General features: G+C 41.4%; 1 protein-coding gene and 1 long non-coding RNA gene across 37 annotated transcripts in view; one reads left to right on the top strand and one right to left on the bottom strand.

The window, feature by feature from the left end:
* The window catches only part of LOC138169495 (uncharacterized), a 21,109-nt gene extending 20,863 nt beyond the window's left edge, over positions 1–246 (bottom strand). Inside the window, exon 1 of one of the 3 annotated variants that reach the window (XR_011170369.1) lies at positions 134–246. This is a non-coding gene — a long non-coding RNA (uncharacterized lncRNA). The remainder of the gene's footprint in view (positions 1–133) is intronic. The other 2 variants (XR_011170367.1, XR_011170368.1) reach the window with 2 other exon arrangements.
* TCF7L2 (transcription factor 7 like 2) overlaps positions 1–19,308 on the top strand; it is a 460,229-nt gene that overhangs the window by 220,975 nt on the left and 219,946 nt on the right. For 5 of the 34 annotated variants that reach the window (XM_069098970.1, XM_069098976.1, XM_069098975.1 and 2 more), the window contains exons 1-3: positions 416–1,122; positions 1,376–1,442; positions 1,695–1,819. In XM_069098970.1, the coding sequence (XP_068955071.1) occupies positions 934–1,122; positions 1,376–1,442; positions 1,695–1,819 (381 nt within the window). In that variant the 5' untranslated portion in view covers positions 416–933. Of the gene's footprint in view, positions 1–412; positions 1,123–1,375; positions 1,443–1,694; positions 1,820–14,421; positions 14,491–19,308 lie in introns of those variants that run through there. The other 29 variants (XM_069098982.1, XM_069098984.1, XM_069098989.1 and 26 more) reach the window with 18 other exon arrangements.

Consider the following 19,308-nt stretch of genomic DNA (forward strand, 5'->3'; position numbering starts at 1 on the left):
CCCCCGCCCCATGTGGGGTCTCCTAGGCCCTACCCGGGCTCCCACTCCAAACTCAGTTGCCAGTCCCCCTTTCTCCTCCTCTGCTAATTTGCATAGTCTTCCTAAAACCATTCCTTTTCCCCTTTACACTTACATATACTCTCGGCCTGTCACACTCATTCCTCGTCCGTCTTTCCCTGTCCCTCCCTTTCTCCTCCTTCTCCTCTCTTCCCTCCCTCTTTCTCCTTCTTCCAGTCCCCCTATCTTTCTTTCTCTCCTTCCCTCCCTCTTTCCCTCCCTCCCTTCCTCTTGGTTGCCAGAAAGGATCATTGTTAGTTTCTCTAGCTCTTTCCCCCTCCCAGCGCTGTTTATTTATGCACACGTAACCCGGCTTGGCCCCGCCCCCTCCTGCATCTCATTAAGGGGCTAGTGTGTTTCTCTCTCCCTGTCAATAATCTAGGCTCCCAGACTTCTCCGTTTCTCCGGATTTCGATCCCCCTTTTTCTATCTGTCAATCAGCGCCGCCTTTGAACTGAAAAGCTCTCAGTCTAACTTCAACTCACTCAAATCCGAGCGGCACGAGCTCCTTCTATATCTACGGCTCCCCCCCCCTCCCTTTTGCTCTTTATATCTGACTTCTTGTTGTTGTTGGTGTGTTTTTTTACCCCCTTTTTTATTTATTATTTTTTTTTGCACATTGATCGGATCCTTGGGAGAGAGAGAAAAAAGGAACCCAAACTCACGCGTGCAGAAGGAGAAGAGATTTCCCCCCCCTCCCCTCCCCTCCTCCCTCTTTTCCCCTCCCCAGGAGAAAAAGACCCCAAATCAAAAACTTCACCTTGGACTCTTCTTTTTCTTGCAAATTTTTTTTGGCAAAACTTTTTTTTGGTGATTTTTCCCCCCGTTTTCCCCCCTTTATTTTTCTTCCAAAATTGCTGCTGGTGGGTGAAAAAAATGCCGCAGCTGAACGGCGGTGGAGGAGATGACCTAGGCGCCAACGATGAGCTGATCTCCTTCAAAGACGAAGGGGAGCAGGAGGAAAAAATCTCGGAGAACTCCTCGGCCGAGAGGGATTTAGCTGATGTCAAATCGTCCCTAGTCAATGAATCAGAAACGAATCAAAACAGCTCCTCAGATTCCGAGGTAAGGCGAACCCCTCGGGCTGGTGGGGTTTCATCTATTTCCTTAGCTTGGCAAATGTTTTTAAAAAATGGATGGGAGGGGGCCAGGAGGGTAGATTGCATCGCTCTGGTTGCTGTTTGTGGGTTTCTTCCATTGCAAAAACTTGTAACACTTTTTTTCTCTCCCCTTTTAATGCCCCCCCATTTGTTGTTCTCTCTCCCTCTACTCTCCGTTCTATTCTTCCTCGCCCTCCCCACCAACACCCATTCGAAAGGCGGAAAGACGGCCCCCGCCTCGATCCGAAAGTTTCAGAGATAAATCCAGAGAAAGTTTAGAAGAAGGTGAGTAACCCCCAAATCAGTGAAATTACCCCCAAAGCAATCTCTTCCCTTCCCCTTTCCCTCCTCCCTCCCACCAAGAATCCCCCCTTCTTGAACCCAAGTCCAGTTTTGCAGAACTCGCTGGCTGCCTTGATCCAGCTGTGCGCTGGTCCAGCTGTGTAGCCGTGCAACTTTGGGACACTTTCTAAAAAGTTTTCTCTCTTTTTTTCCTGTCCTCCCTGTTCCCTTTCTCTCGCTCCCCCGCCATGTTAGCCGCGAAGAGGCAAGATGGAGGGTTGTTTAAGGGGCCACCGTACCCTGGTTATCCCTTCATTATGATACCCGACTTGACTAGCCCGTACCTCCCCAACGGATCCCTCTCTCCGACGGCAAGAACAGTAAGTGACATTTTTATTCTTGTAAATTCCCTCCCTCCTCCTTCGCTTTAGAGTCACGACCTCGAAGGGTCCCTGCATGTAGCCCCTTCTCTTCCTTTCCCTCCCCCTCCCTCCTCCTTCCCCCCCTCCTTTCTCCTCCCCTCCCCTCCTCTCCCCTCCCCTTCACCAGTTATTGCAAGGCTGCCAGAAACTTTCCAAACTTTTCTGCCTTTTGTGGAATGGGATTTGTTTGCTCTTCGCCATGTTGTTGCTTTCAGTTTGGTGCCTCGTTTGTTTTTGAAACCTTCCTTTCAAAGCAAGGCTTAAAAAAAATAAGATCAGTAACTTTTGCGCTCTGATTTTTTTTGTTTGTTTCTTTTCCTTGGGAAGATTGCTGTGATCACTGTCTGGCTCTCCGGCTCTCCCTTTCTCTCTCTCTCTCCCTCTCCCTTTCCCTCTCCCTCTCCCCCTCTCTCTCTCTCTCTCTCTCTCTCTCTCTCTCTCTGGTCTTTCCCCGTTTAACCATTTCGCTGCTGCAGAAAGCCCTCTGGTGACTGATTTAGCGTAACCGCCAAACTGAGTTGGTTGCTAGATAGTATCTTTTCTATTAGGCAATGGACTTTACAAAAGGAGAGTCCCATGCGCTAGAAGGGGGACCTTGGCTTTCTCTGAAGGATTTCTATTTATTTATCCTCACGAGTATTGTTAGTAGTACTCCTCACCCTCCTTCGCCCCTCCTCCCTCTTCCCTTGCAAGGTCAGGCTTCATCGACTTGTCTCTGCAAACTTGGTGGCCCCGAGGCTGCTTGCTGACTCTTGGCTCAGCTTTCAAACCTCGGGGCCGAGGGAAGCACGGCCACTGTGGGCCGGCAGCGCAGTAGAAGGGAACTTGGCATCACCCTGTACCCCCTGTCCCCCCAGGCCGTGTGACTGTGGGGGTCAAGGTGGGAGGCCAGGGTGAGAAGGGGGGGAGCCTTGTTGATTGCGTCCTTTACTTCTGTGCGGCTCGTTTTGTCTTGTCTTGGAGACTTCAGGAGAGTCAAAATACTTCGAGGGATTTTTTTTTTTAATGATACACACAACTGAGAAAAGCCTAGAAAGATCCCCTTGGTGACTGAGGCGGGGCAGTAAGGTTCAGTTCTGGAGAGTGCTGAATAAGGATCCTACTCAACTTTGGGGGCACAAGGAAGGAAGAGCCGGGCTTCCCGGAGCCTTCTGTCAGCTTCCTGCAGTGTGCATACACTCCCACCCGATCTCCTGCGATGCCACTGACATTTTTGTTTTTAAGAGTAGCCCCCCCCCTTTTCATCCTTGCCTACTCTGCTCTCTTCCTCTTCTCCCTTTCCTCCCCCTAAAAAAAAAATCTCACCCCACCCGGGGCCTGGCTTGCCAACCCCCTGGAGAGAACAAAACGTTAATACGTGTTTGTGAATGGCTCTCCCCGGGTTCTTTCACCTTCCCCCGGTCGCCTAGTTTCCCCCCACCCCCATCCCGTGCCTGTGTTATTTACACGTTTTTTTTTTTTTTTGGTAACTCGAGATAGCAGTTTGAAATAATACATTCACTGTTTAGCCGCCGTGGAATCGGTGTTAATAGCCGAGGTCTTGCAGAAATTGACTCTATCATCTACAAGTGTTTTATAGCATTAAAATATTAAACATCAGGTTTTACTTGTTTGGGATTTTTTAGAAACCACTAGAAAATAGGGGCATGCTAGATTGGTCCATTTTTATGGTTGGAAACCTTCTCTTTCTCTGTGTCTCCCCACTTCTCCTCCCCCCCTGCTACTCGCATGCATGGGAAGCTAAGAGGACGAGTCTGTAGCTGACTTCCTCTTAGATGGCATCTAAAAGCCTGCTCTGCTCCTTAAAGATGCATGGGAGCTTATGCACTGTAGTGATTGGAGTTCTGAGGGGAAACATAGATTGATTACTTTGTCTTTTTCTTGGAAGCTTCTGTGTGTAGGGCTTGTGAGCCCTGGGATCAAAACCTGATGGTTTGTGACAAGACAAAATCAAGCAAAAATATTACAGTGTAACCTTAAGAGAGACTTATTCCTATTCCCTTCTACCCGAATTTGAGAGTTCCTGGGAAAGAATATTTATTTTTCGATTTAAAATCTTGTTTGAATGGCACTTACATGATAGTGATTAAATCTAAGAGAGATACTTAAGATGCTGGATTTTGGCTTGGTGGCCTTTCTTCCTTTCTTTTTCTTTATTTTTCAAATACTGCTGCAACTCAGTATAGATTTTTTTAAAAACCTAGAAGTGGAAATTTTCCAGTAGTTAAAAAAGAAGGTAAATCTTGATCATAAAATTATTTTCTCCTGTATTAAAAATGACTCCCCAAAATGAGTCCTTTAATGGGAATTAATAGGTACAGAAAAACTTCTAGTTATTTTATTGTTGACATAGCAGGTGGCCTTGTAGTGTGACATCACATTGAGCCTAAAAAGGCTGCTTTGTACTCAATAGGCAATTTTAGTATTTGCATCTCAAACACCAGTACATCTCTCCTGGTATTTACCACTTTCCCCCCTGCACTAAGCATACCTTATTAACTTAATTTTTAATTGTGGGCTTCCTGGAATTAAAGTTATTTATTTAGGCCCAAAAGCTGAATAATTTAGATTAAATCGAGATAGCTGCTCTGTGGCATCCTGGTCTCTTTGACACCTTCTATCTGAGGTGCCAGCTTTGAATTCCAGATTTGCTGCAGGGAGCAAGATGGAGAAAGGAGACAGCAGACTTTTTTTCAGTGACCATCAGAAATTTGTATTGGCCTTATGCTGTTTTGGGTTTTGGTTTTTGAGAGCAAGGTGGAAAGATAAATTAGCAATGTGTGCCTCACTCATTTCTTAGGCCCTTGTTGATGCTGTTTTACTAGAATTTCTGTTACTTCTGAGTCTACCTGGGAGCAGCTGCTTGCCGCTCAGAAGCAAACTCCCAGAACCCTGATTTCTGCTTTTCTGTTTAAGAATGTAAAGAATTAAGGAGTATCATTAAATCAGCTTATGATGAATAATACATTATCTCAAGAATAATACTTTAATTGCTGAAGACTCCATAAAGCTTGATAGTAATAATTTTATTTTAAAACGACAAAAATTTCTGCATAACATTAATTTACTCTTTGATACAGTAATGTGAATGGCTTTTAAGAATACAGAATCGAATAGAGACTCGCATTAAGGAGAGGGTTAGTTAACTAGATAGGAAGTGATTTAGCTGCAGATAGTAGAATTTTGGTAACATTTGTATATTAGGGATAAAAGGAAAGTGTTTTCATTTTAAAGTTAAAAATAAAACAAGGGACTTAAAAAAAATCTTTAAGAGCCAGTCTAATTGGTACTTGCAAACAGCAGAGAAGAGTGTGGGGGTCATGATTTCTAAGAGACGTCTTTGCTTATTTAGAGCTTACCTTTAGGATTTTTGCAGCTTTTATTATCCAAAGTTATTTATTTTCCAAGTGATCAGTTTGCTACTAGATAGGAAAAGCAAGCAACATCTCAAATGCATTTTAAAGAATTTGGAATCCTTCATTTCAGCAAAACCAAGGGCAACCTAATCACCTTGATGCCTTTTTTAGCCAAGAAAGTTTTTTTTTCATAGATACATGAAAAATGGATGTTTCCCAGAGCAGAAGTCCACCACTAAAGCTGTGGGGCCAGGAGTGTGAAGGGTTAATGGTGGTCCTTCTTTCCCCACCCCCCCAGCCCACCCCCCTTCTTTCCCTCTGATTGTTTTGACAACACTTTTCAAAGTGTGACATTCCAAGCCCCTACATAACAATGTAATATTACTGTAATTACACAGGTCATTACATTTTAAATAGAGAACAATAAAATGCTTATCGCCCCTGAAAAAGAACAGGTGTTCTTGCCCCTTCTTTGGTATTTATGCTAATTGTTTTTCATCTCCTTCAGAAATATTTATGGCCAGCTTGTTTTGATTTCAGTCGCAATATATTGGTATTAATTCTTTACTAATCTTGATTGGGTTTGAGGTTTAATATCTACTGTATAGATTAGGGTTTCCATAGCTCGTTAGTTTAATAAAGTAGATATAGCCAAATATATCAGTAATTTGCTTTTTCTTTAATTTCTAAAATGATGTGAAAAATTGAATTTATGAAGACTTGAATTTATGTTTAGGAAGAGTATGTTTGGGGGAAACTTTTGCCTGCTTGTTGGAGGGAGGGGGCTTCCGGATCTGTTCTCTCTCCAATTTAGGCTAGATTCCATGTCCGTGGCAAACAGGCTGGCCTCTGTTCATTTCCACCTGGATTTTAATTTCTTTGGACTCCATTGACAGTGCTATTGTAGTCGGTGAATTTTCTGAGTGGGCTGGGGAAAACTTGCTGTAAAGTTTGAGGGAGCTTGCAAAACGAAATAATGCAGCACTGTGAGTGAACAGAATAATTGGACCCCTGCACTTCATTAAAAATAATATTTGCCCTAGAAGTTACACGTTTTAAGAGTTGCACCAGGTCGGTCTTTGCTTTCAGAATTACTGTAGAGGCCTTTCCAGGGAGTTCCTGAATGCCTTCATACATTCCAGGGGCTAACTTTTAGTTTGGAAGTGTTAACACCAAATGCATCGATTTCTTGGTTTGGGGGGGGCAGGGGTAGAATCCGTGGAACTCCGGTCCCATACTGGCAGCATGTAAACTGGAAGGTCTCTAAAAGGATTTTACGTTTTGTCAGATGTTTCACAACAGGGCCCCCAAATCATATTAAAAATGCAGTGTAGAGAAAACAGAGCAGCTGTGCATTTCTGTGTGGACGTGTGTTTCTGAACCATGACTAAAACTCAGAGGACCTTTTCCCAGCTGTCTGGAAGTTATGTGGAAGTTGGATTATTGGCAGTTAAGTATGAGACAACCTGGATTTAGCAAATGCTCTCTCCTACACAGGAAGTAGATGACATTATATTGGGGGAAGGGAAAGAGGGAGGCCCAGGCAGCTTCAGGCAGAGGAACAGGCTAGGAGGGAATTTGCCTTTTTTTTTTTTTAAACCATGGTGTTGAGGGATAAATAAACATTTTCAAATGTAGCATGGGTCAATTTTTAGGGTATGTATGTGTATATATGTGCGCATGTATTAGGGGGAGGAGAATCAGACAATATGTGAAGCCACCTTTATAACTATTCAGAGGAAACTTTTGTTTCCTGAGTTTTTAGAATGGGTGGGGGAGGGAGGACTTAAAAGTTCTTTGGCCCTTTGGAGAGTAGAGGAGCCTATGTTTTTCTTAGGGGAGTGAGTAGTGGCAAATATGTAAGCAAACCTTAAACTTTGACTTTTAATTGGGCACGTTTGTTTGGCTAATTTTACAACCAAAAGCTAACTTGCACCTCACCAGGGCTGCTGAAAGAAATGTGCCCCAGTCATTTGCTGGCAAGAGCCACTGTGTCATAAATCCACAGGGTTTATTTACAGCCTATAACACTTATGAATGTTAAGATATTTGACGCCACGCTGGCCTTATAATATCCAAGGTCCGTAGACACTGGCAGTGGGTCAAATTTCTTTCACTAATTATAAGCAATGAGATGGGAGGGGGAAATATCACAAAGCTTTCTTCCTCCCTTCTCTTCCCCCAATCCCACCTCCCAAATCTGAGTCTCTGGGTACCCTCACTTTTCACTCTCTGTTGATACTCTTCTTCCGCTTAGGGTTAACACTTTCAGTCCTGAGAATTCAAGCAGGGACTGGGAACAATGCAGTTTTGAAAACAAAGTTGCTACAGGTTTCTTCTTCTCTCATCTTTAGAAAACAACACTGCCTGTATTGTGGAGTGTGTGTGTTGATACCGAACCAACAAAATATTTCCCAGAATACTTAAAGAAACCTGATACGGGGAACTGCTATTTAATTTATTGATGTACCACTGAGCTGGAAAGGGAGAAAACACACACACAGGGCACCAGTTAACATCTTGAGATATTGAGCTTTTTTTGAGGGGGTGAGGGGGAGGGGTAGCTGATTAAAAAGCCTTGGGAACCTGGACTAAGGGAAAAAGCTAGGCTTATTTGAGGGTGGGAGGAGAGGGGAAAACTGGGGGTGGGGAAGAGAACTGGTATCTGGGGGCGGGGAATATACTGAAAAATCCAAACTAGGGGGAGAATAATGTGAGGAGAGAGATTACAAATTTAGGGGAAAGCATATTTGTACTACAGATTCAGCCGGAAGTTAGGGATCCAGCGACTACCTCTTGAGTGTCTGGAATTCATGGTGGTTGTGAAGGACATAAGGGAGGGAGAGAGGATGAGAAAAAGGACTGCTTTGCTCACTCTCTCTCTTGATCAACCAATATATTCTAATGAAATAGTTGTTTAAAAAAATGGGGGCAAGTTTGGCATTGGAGGGGATCAGTGAAAAGGGGGTATATGCTTCCAGATTTTAATTTCTGTAAAGTAAAATTTTTTTTTATTTTCGACATCTTCTGTATTTGCCTCCCATATTGATCACAGATAGGAAAACGGGAAGACCAGAGAAAGATGGTCAGAGTGAGAAGTCTGATTTTTTTTTTTTTGGCTGTGAAATTGTGTGGAAATCATAGATACTGAAGGAGTTCAGGAACCTGATGGGCCCTGTCATTTTATGCTATTCTCCCTCCCCCCAAACTAAAAATTAACAGGCAGAGCCTGGGAGGGTTTATTTCCTAATCAATGGAATCCTGAAACTTACTAGTCCTCAGGGACAGCTAGGAATCCCTCAACAGGACTTTATAAATATGGTGTTGTGTAGGACCTTTGAACAGGTTATCTGTCATCAGTGGTATTTTTCAGATTTCTCTTGATACTTTTCTCTTCTTCTGGCTCATCTAATTTTACATGGATAATTCTATCTGTCATATCTCATTCTTTTGTCTTAGAGATCCCCAAGCTGCCTAATGAGGAGCTAGGGGGTTCACCCAAGTCACTCAATCAGCCCTGAATGAGTTAAATTGCTTGCTAAAGTTTGGCATCATGAAAATAAATTTGAGGCCTGGTAGGCATTACCAGGGCACAGCACATTCACAGAGCTTAATTAGTGCATACTGTAATTGTCCATGCTTTGCCAGGAAGAGTCATGTTCAGAAGTGGAGTCCTTCTTCTGCAGTCTTCAGTTTTAAACTGATAAATCACTTGCATATTTGTGCAGTGATTCAAATGGAGCTAAGACCTCTCCCATCTCAACATGTGGTAAATTGTAAAGTCAATGAATTGCAGATGTAGGCTACAGTGAGATTCTCTAAGAAAATGCAGAATGAATGGGAAAGAGTGATGCTATAAATATTTACTGAGAAGATAACTAGATTCCTCCATGCTGGGCCAATTATGATGCACTAAATATATTAGCAAAAAAAAATGTATTAAAATCTAGAAGATATATGTAGGTCTTTGGGTGGGTTAGTTTGTTTTGGAAAGTGAAATAAAAGGCATCGTTTTTATTTTCATTTCACTTTTATGAAGCCTGAATCACAATGGAATGCTCAGGGAAATACACATGAAGCCCACATTAATGCAAATTAATTCGTTATGAGTTGCCGCACAGTGACTGCTAAGTGAAGTAATAATGATTGGGCATCATTTTATGAGTGTTAGTGTAGCAACTTTTAATGAAAAATGCTGTGTTAGGAACATGTCTCAGCGTAGCAGCCCCTGTATGTTTATCTCTGGCGGAAATGTGTTTACTACAAACCCCGGAGACTGGATTCGGTTTACTCTCTGCAATTTAAGAAATAGTTGATTTTTTTCATTTTGATGTCGGGAAGAAAAATATTACCCTTTCTGTGAAATTTTGAGTTGTGTGTCAGCATATCCAAGCAGAAAATCAACTCTTTTAAAAGGTCGCAGGGTATTTGTTGCCCCTCCCCCCCACATAACTTTCTTGTAGAGTTCTCTCTATCATACCCTCCCCCTTCATTTTTTCTTAGAGGATTTTTGTCTCTGGCTACCTTGCAAGTCAATACTTCTTTCTCTTATGTGAGTAGGTGGATTTGTATGGAAGCTGTAAAAGTTAATGATTGTTCTCTGACTCATAGCTGATGGTTTCAGGTTGAGGAAAAGGAAAAAAAAAGTTAATGAGGGTAAATAGACATTTGCTGAAACAACTAGACAGTGGGAAAGATTGTCTCCCTCCATAGACATGTATTTTGTTGTTAGCAGAATGACTGACTGAAGGGATATGGCCCTTCAATTCAGAAAGGGAAGCTTTTGTTAAATTGTTTTTTTTGGAGGCCCTGAATATTCAGCTTTTATAGGGCTTTGTAGGAACATTTAAACCCATGTCCCTGCCAGTTGATACTGGTTTGCTGTCCCTGTGGAAGCTCCAGGTCCCCTACCCACTGCTTTGTAAAAAGGGAGGCAATAACCCAAAACTTTGTTCCCTGACACAACAGCCTTAGCACCTGTGGAGACCTGGGGCCACACCCACAATGGCCTTGTTGGTTTCCTTGTGTCCCAAAGCATAAGACATAAGAGAAGGGTTTAAGTAAATCTACAAGTTTGCTATCTTTTGAGCTAATGATATAGAAATGGGAGAACCCCAATAAGTCTCCTGGTCACTGATATTTGGAGAGAGGAGAAAAAAAGGGAGGGTGACTAAATAAATAGTTCTTTAGAAATAGATGAAATCGTTTCCCAGGAAATCAAATTATGAGTGTTTTTTTTTTTTTTCAAATAGGATCTGGAGCATGGGTTTTATTTGTTTGTTTTCTGAACTAGGGGAGGGGGGAAGGGTTGGTGGAATAAACCCAAAATCAGTCCATTAAAAAAAAAAAGACATTGTAGAGTCAAGCAAGGCCCAAGTCCACTGTCCAACCCAGTCCTTTCCAATTCCATGTGTGATGAACATCCTGAAAAGTAAACAAAGACACTGAAAATTAAGTGAGTTATTGAAATATCCAGGATAGGGAGGTGTGTGTGTGTGTTTGTGTGTGTGTGTGTGTGTGTGTGTGTGTGTGTGTGTGTGTGTGTATGTTTAAGAACCTTCTGGGCCCTGCATTTAGTCTAGCTGGTTCTGAAAGAGATGTTTTTCAAACATGGATACAGTGGTTACTATCTCATTTTTCTACCTTGACCATCTTCTGCCTCTGGATATCATTCTAGTGTTACCTTCTCAACATAAGGAACCTAAGAGAGTGATGACGATTCAAGTGAAATGAAGAGAAATTGAGAAATTACAGGGAACAGTAATTCATAAAAAAGTCTAGTGGGAAAAGTTTTGTATAGGGAGTCAGGAGATTTGTCACAAATTCCCTATGTGACTTGAAGTCACTCTGAGTCACTTGAAGTCACACTGAGGCTTCTGGGCCTCAGTTTCCTCATCTGTTGAATGAGGGATTTAGTGATTGTTCCTTGTACTTTTATAATTAGTTCTATGAAATATTGATTTATACATTGCTAGATCACAGTGTAGGCCCATGACATGCAAATTCCTACCCTTCTGTTTTCTTTCTGGTCTCTACTAGTCCTGTTCTGGGGATATGGAAAATCTCATGGGGACCACTGTTAAGAGGTGTGTCTGGGTTAGCTTAAAGGAATTAGGAAAAGGTGAGGTATATTACCATAGGAAGTAACTCAGGAAAATATATTAATCTTTGTTGAGTGGTACTACTTATAAGGAGTTCAAAGTACCTTTTGGGTTACTATTTCATGAGTGCCTGGGACACCCCTGAAAGGCAGGTCCTTAGAGAATAGCATTGCCTTTATTTTATAGATGGCACAATTAAGGGGTTAGGATGTTAAATGAGGTGTTCCAGGTCACAGAGAAGGGCAATTGCAGCAAGTTAGGGATGTTGGAACTAGTTACCTGGCCTTGGAGCCTATAACATTCCCTTGGTTCGGCCATGATTCCGGAATGTTTTGTTAATGGGTTTATTAACCTCCTCCCCATCATCCAAAAAAATAAAAAGAGGTAACCACTACTTGTTCTCTTCTTCCTCGTGGCATTTTGGGGAGGGTATAAATTATTATTCCACATTAGGGTGCCAAGATTTTACTGGGTACTTTTAGTTTATCTTTGTCTTAAAAAGCCAGAATAGATGGAACAAGGCATCTTTGTGTTACAGGGGAAAGGAAAGCAGTTAAACTGTGTGTATATAAGAAAAGTGCATTTAGGGGAAGAGGGAGTGGAAACAGAGAAGGGATAAGAACATTTCAAGTCCTTTTCTTTAACTAGTAAATGTCTTCAACAACAGTCACAAGCTGTTTGCAAAAACAAGTTGAACTCTAGAGAATGAGTTCCTTGTGTTGTGTGTTTGTGAGCAGGTTATGGTTTTTCTGTTTTGGTCCTGGCCTGTGGGGGAAGAGAGGTTATTCTTGCCCCACAGTGGTGAAGACTACAACTTAGTTTGCACTCAGTCGGTCTCTCTCTGGTCATTTCCACTTTTGGAGTTTCTGGCCACAGTTAAAAACATAGCCTTTACCTTAATTTCAACACTCATGGGATATGTTGTTGTCTAGCCAGCAATGAAAATGAAGATTAAAAATGAAACTGGACAAAGGAGAAGATTGAATTTGGATTATCCACAGTTTTCATTAGTTTAAAGTAAGACTGTGATTCTATGAATGCTTTTTTTTTTCCCAAGACATATACTTAGTTATCAGGTGTCCATTCAATTTTAATTGACAATATAAGATTCCTGTGGTTACCCCGAGTACAGATTGCCTAAGGGCTCTACAGGGTTTGTGGGAAGAAAAGCTTGGACAAGTTTCCATTAAGCTCTGAATCAGGCAATTGGAAAAGAGGAGAATAAAACAGGCTGAAAAGAGGGACGACTTGTTAGTGTTGCATTCTCTGCTTAGAAGGAGAAACCTCTTTTAGACAAGAACGGTTCTCAGGCCAAGAATTTCAAACTCGCAGAGAAACCTGTCCAGAGCACAAAAGTTGTTTGAACGCGATGCAGAATTGTCACAGTAATTAGAACAATCTCCGCTTACTGACTGGCAGTCTTTATAAAAAGGACAGGGGATAAAGGGTCCAAATTCATCTTTCTCTTTTAGTGATTCACTTTTGATGAACTGCTTGGGAGTGTGTGGGGGGCCACATTTTCAACTGCTCATCATTAAATTCTTTGTTTTAGAGGAACCTGGTTGATTTCTATGTCTTGATAAGCTGTAGAGAGTCTCTTTTTTATTTGGATCCTATTTTTACCTCCAGTTGCTTTTTTCTGTGTTGGAGAAGTTGGTGCATTAAATGGAGGCAGTGATTTTAAAGCCTGGGGGAGGAGGGGATCTGTATTTCTACTTCTTCTCTTCAGTTGAGAGGGACAAATGAGTTTATTTCAAAGTCACTTGTATCCTAAAAACAGTCACTTGCAGCCAATAAAAAGACCACTATTATACACCAAGAGCAATGCAGGATTCAACTGAAATGGTGTATTTTATCATGACTGTGTAGTGTATCTTCAGAAGCTGGTGTGTGTGTATATATATTTAAAACTGGGTGGGCTGATTAATTTTTCTTACAGTGACCAAGATGTAGATTAATTGGCTTAAACCCCATTTAAAATCTCGGTTATATCTTTGTTTTAGTAATGTAGAAATCAAATGTGGCTAAATTTTGGGCAAACTGGATTCTGTAACAGCTCTGGATAGGAAAAGTGACTGTATGGTCCTCCAACCCTTGCTCATATAGCATGATTTAGAGTATGTAGTTACCTATCATTAAGGCCCTATGCTGCTGTTAGTATAAAAGAAATTGTAACCAGTCTTAGAATGAGAGTGAAATTATTGAAGGGAATTACATTTGGGCGAAGCTTTTTGCTTCTATTTGTCAGGGCACCTAGGTTCTCCAGCTGCTTCCCTTAAAAGATGGATGTACCTTAACCCATATTAACCCTTTATAAAAATTTAGATATGGTAGGAGGTTTGCAGAAGACTTGAGCCCTGGTCAAAGACATTTGACGATTGAATTGGGACTATGAATGAAGGAGTCAGTGACCAGTATTCTCCCATTGGCTAAAGGAAACAATCACTGGCACTCAAAACTTCCGGCTACTTTCTTAGGCTGTGACATTGCTGATGAAGTGGAGAGTGGGATACAAATGGGCAGCCTATAGAGAGAAGCAGTAGGGTTCCAGTATGTGGTTATCTTAATGAAATGCATGATAAACTGAGTGACCCTTTCATCACAACACATCTGATGCCCCAGAAAGAGATTTATTGTTGGTAGCTTTTTTTTTCCTTTAAATATCTAGGGGTCAAGTACCAAAAATATGGGCTTCTACCTGTTGCAGATTCCTAAGCATCTTATGCTCCTTCCTCTCCCCTGTATGTTTTAATTCTAATAATTCCTTAGCAACACACACTGTTAATTTTTCTTCAGCATCACTCACAATACACTGGCTTTCTTTATGTCTTAATGGGCATCAATTTTTCTTTTCTCATGTCATCGATTCTCACTCTCCCCCCCTTTTGCTTATTGAATAGCCTTCTTTTTTTTCCTTTTACTTCCCCCTTAGATTATTATGATCATCTTATCCATAGCAACAAATAAAAATCCACGCGTCTTCATTGAATGCCAAGGCTGTAGTCCAATCTAGGAAGGTTTGTCTGCTATTCATAAACTGCTTAAGATGTTTTCTTGTAGTTTGTGACATAAGCAGAATGCTTTGATTTGGTTTTTTTCACAGCTCCATATTCAGTCGGGGAGCACACATTACTCTGCGTACAAAACGATTGAACACCAGATTGCAATTCAGGTAGGAAATTCAAGTGAACCTGAAACTTGAGTTGTCAATATGTAGGTCGTGTGTGTGTGTTTCCCCCCCCCACCCTAAACTATAGTATTATTATTTATTAATAATTTGGGGAGGGGGAGGCAGATAAGAAACAAGGGTTGGAGGGAATGAGGGGAAATGTGAAAATAATTTAAAGATGATGGAAAGAACCAGCGATTGTCAAATCAATTATTTTGAGTTCCTTGTTCACATGTAAGGGTGTAGCCCCTAGAGAGGAAACTGTTTTGCATACGGAAGGACCTTGGACAGGGTGAGGAACAGGCAGCCAAAAAGGCAATGTGGCAAATGAGGGGGGAATAAGAAGAGGTTGTGTCCTAGCCAGCTGCTTGTTTCCGGTGGCTCAAAATCATGTTAAGTGATGCTAAGAATATCACTTTTGACCTGATTGTCTTGAAATGTTGATTTATATGTGACCTATTGATATATGAAGCTAAAAGTGCTAGAAGGAGGAGAGGGATAGATCCCAGTTTCTGTTGAGAGGTCCTATTTCCTGCTCATGTAGTATGACCATCCTTTTGAATTCAAAGGCTAAACTTAATCAAAGACTCATATAGACCAAGAGAGAAGAATTCATGCCAAAAGAACAGAGCTGTAGTGTGAGAAAGCAAACTAATAAGGTTTTTAGTCCGTCTGTTGTGCTTGGTGAAATGAGTCCTTGAAGAAAGGATATACTATAGAATAATTATGCAGTGCCCCCCCCCCAAAAAAAAACCCCAACAACTTAACTTTGAACATTGAGATTTAACCCTTTCCTTACAATGAGGAATTAAGAAGTTGTAGGGATTTTAAAGCCTGACTATAGATTCTTTTCTTTCAAATTAATTTGTTTTTGTAACATAATTTTGAAAACATTCCACTGCTTCCTTTCTTCCTTTCTGAAAGTGCTAACCTTGTAGATGATAACTGTGCCTGTCCAAATAGGCAGGATTGAGATTGAGAGTAACAGTTGCATCTTTGTAGCAGGGTTCATTTATAACTGAACCAGTCAGTCAGTAAATCAGCCTTGCAAATAGCCACTTGCCCAAGGTGAAGTTAGAATTTTGTTGGACTGGTAAATAAAGAATGTTGATTATATCTGTTTTCACTACCTCTGTACCCCTGAGGGTATCTAGGCCAGCAAACTTACTTATTTTGTGTGTTTCTGGGTTCCTGAGATTTTTTTGTTCTTATTTGCAAGGCTTTAATAAATTGTCTTCCTTTGATCATTTCCACTCTGTTGTGGTGCTGATGTTAAGTGTTCGTATTTCAGGGGAAAGAGACACTTTTCTGTTGCTTTTTGAAAGTGTTTTCAGGCTAGGGCATCATGAGTCCAGTCCTTACTGGTCAACCTGCTTAGAACCTTTGAGATCAATAAGTTCTGTAGAAAATGGAGTGGGTAAATGTCTCACAGATTTTCCCTGCTTGAATAGAGTTTCTTTGTGTTGATTAATAGAGTAGCATGTATTAATGCAGGGGCAGAAGCTAACTTAAGAAACCTGAGTTCTTGTACCAGAATTTCTACCAATAAGTTATGTGACCTTGGGCAAGTAATTTACTGTTTTTTTTTTTTACATTAGTTTCCACATTTATAAATCGAGGGCACTAGATAACATGAGATCCCTTCTAGTTTATGTTGAGGTTTGGGGATAGAGCTCCAGATTATAGTTCCAGGAAGGATTAGGTGAATTCTGGAAAAGTAATCCAAACCACAAATCTTAATGGAATATGTGAAGTAGATTCTGTGACCTGGAAGATTGTTAAGGACTCCCTGAAAATCTTGCTGCCCCTGATGTTGGAATTGTTTCTGCTAGTTAAATAGCAGAGTGATCTCTTATCAGAATGTGGAGGCCGGCCAGGCCTCTGTGATGAAAGACCAGCCCAGCTGTTGTATCTTTACACCTTTTCCTAAAGTGCCCCTTGTTAGGTTAGACAGTCATTCCCTCCAAACCACCTGGCACTGAGAGCCATGTGAAGATAGTTCTCAGGAGGAGGATGGAGTAAATTACAGAGCTCATTGTTCAGAGAACTGAAACCATTAATATTCCTCCATGAACAGGTAGTATTGTTCTCCTCTGCTTCTGTTTGCGAAGGCTGGATGCCCATGTGGACAAACAGAGAGACATTTTGTTAGATATGTAGCCCCAGAATGCTTTCAGTATTCATTGTCCTTCCAAATCCTTGCTAGACCAGACCAAAGTTGATAAAGCCAAATGTCACCCATTGTCATTGAGTTTGATCATCAGAGAACAAATGTCTAGTCTGAGTAATATTCAAAAAAAAGAAATTTTTCTTAAAAAAAAAGTGAATGAAATAAAATCCCCTGACTATTGGGGTTGAATTTAAGTGGCCAGTTTTGGTTGGGGGAGAGAGTTCTGTTGTTTTGATCCCATTTTAAATGGTGAAAACTTTATCTAGTTATTTGGGGGGGCTTCCCTTTCAATATATTAAAGCGAAGCATTTCTATAGCCAGAATTTCTGTCCTGGAGCTTGAACTATTTTAAAACACCATATTTCAATGTAATATGAGAGCCAGATTTGGCATTAGGAAGACCTGGACTCAAGTTCTGCCTTTAACATTCACTAGATCAATGAGACCCTGGACAAGTCACTTAACTTCCCAGTATGTCCCAAGCAGTTCTCTAAAATAATAAGTAACAGACTTAGTTGCTAGTCTTCATCTGTGGAGAGAGCTGCTACACTGAGAGTTCCCTTCATTGACAAAATTACAGGTCTGGAATATGTCCCCTCCTGCCCGCTCCCCAACCTGAACTGATCCCAGCCCTATTGCTTTCCTCAGCTGTATCCTAAAATAACCCAGGGTAGCATGACACTGTACATCACATGAGATTCATGTCCCCTTCCACTCCTTCTGCCCTTTTGCTGATCTCTATGCACCAGCCAAGTTTACGGTTTATATGAATGACATTAGGATGATTCTATAGATGTGTCATGTTCTTATAAAAGGTTTGGACACTATCAGTTGCTATGTTGGGATCATTCCCTCTTAATATCCTCCTTGCTTACTTTCAGTTTTGAAAAGCTAAAAATAGCATGGAAGTCCCAAATCTAACTCCATGAATAATCATAACCCCCCTTGCCAAATCCAAGTAGAGCAGTATGAGTTTTTTTTTTTAAAAGAACACTCATTCTACTAGCCAGGATTTTTTTTTTTTAAGTGAGACTGGAACCCTTCTTTTCAAGTGTTCTTATTCATAATCATTAACATAATTGTTTCCATGTTTCAGAGTTCAGTTAGACATGAAAAGCAATAAATTAGGTCTGAGATTATGAGAGAACAAGGCCACTTTTGGTCTTTTCTCATGGTGATCAGTGTCCTGGAGAGGATGGAACCATAGCATGCCAGGGACCTTAGAAATCCTTCCTTCTAGTGTTTCTTGTACTGCTTTGGCCATAGGAAGCTGGGAGGCTTGGAATAATTTGTAAGAAACCATAAAGTAGTGGTTGAGGGCTATAGAACCCCTGAGGTTGAGATGTTGGAGACATTCTTTGGCTCCAAATAGTGGAAATTGAAGTTATTTTAATATAGGAAAAAAACTCATAGGTAATAAGTATTTTTGGCGTCTATGTGTGTATATATTTTAATGTACTAAGTAGGAATTATATGCACCACAGCATAAATGATATCTTGAGGTGTGTATGTGTGTGTGTATGTATGTATGTATGTGATCCCTATTCACATCTCCACCTCCCCCCCCCAAACAACCAAACAAAACCCATCAGCATGTTTTCTGACAACCCAGTTTGGGGAGACACTGATCTAGACCATCCAGCTCCCTCACTAAATGAGGAAATGGAACCCCTAGTAAAGAAGGCAGTTATTGGTTTAGCCAAGGCCAACGTAGCTAGTGAATGACAAGATTTGAACTAGTTTCTATTGTCCCTCTCTACTGTACTCCCAAGTCCGTGCTCCACCTTTTACTTGTCTTGGCATATATGGGCCAGCATTCTGGAGTGAGGCCTGTACTACAGTTCTTGCCAGAGGCCCTGGGCAGCTGCACTCTAGTAAGTTTGGTCATACCCATGTTGGGTGGGTAAAAGTGAATAGGCTGACTGGCCTCTCCTCTCTGGTAGATGTTCTGCAGCTGATTTAGACAAATGTTTGTGCTTCTCTAATGCCTCCCTGGAGGGATCTCTTCCAACACTTCACAACCCATCATTATTCCAACCCTAATAGCAGAGCTGCAATCAAGGTCAAGGCCTCCAGATAATTTTCCACTTGGTTTCCAGAAGGGCTATCACTGAAGCAATTCCGTTTTTGTTTTATGAGTACTTTGGCCAAACATTGATATTTTAACACCAAATCACACGTGCTTGCCCACGTAGACCTTCTTGGGTTGTTTTCCTTTTGAGAAGATGTGAAATTATGTGTGTATACAAGTCAACTTGGGGAGCATCCAGAAGAAATGGACCATTTTATTTGTTTATACAGCTGAGTTTCAGAGAATTTCCAGTGGGTGTTGCACTACCCTCTTCCCCTCACTCTTTCAGGTCCTCATCAGGCTTTTACAAAAGCTGATTTTAGTTTTACCTTGGGATTCCTTCCACTGTGACAGTACATGGGCTGTCCCTACATGGGCTGATTTCCAGGTGCTGTTGAGTGTATTGGGGGTTGGAGGAGAAGGGAGGGGTAGAGACTATAAAGGATCCTCTAAGGTCCATGATCTTCGTGGACTCCTAGGCCACAAGCTGGCTACAGATTCATGAAGTTCCAGAACTCCACAGTCCTTTAGCCTCTATAACCTGGAGCTCCTCCCTTTGCCCATCATCTCCTCCTCCTCC

This window comes from Petaurus breviceps, unplaced genomic scaffold (genome assembly GCF_028583685.1).
Source record: "Petaurus breviceps papuanus isolate PSGF00001 unplaced genomic scaffold, PetGlider_PUasm1.0 37, whole genome shotgun sequence".
Classification (NCBI taxonomy): domain Eukaryota; kingdom Metazoa; phylum Chordata; class Mammalia; order Diprotodontia; family Petauridae; genus Petaurus; species Petaurus breviceps.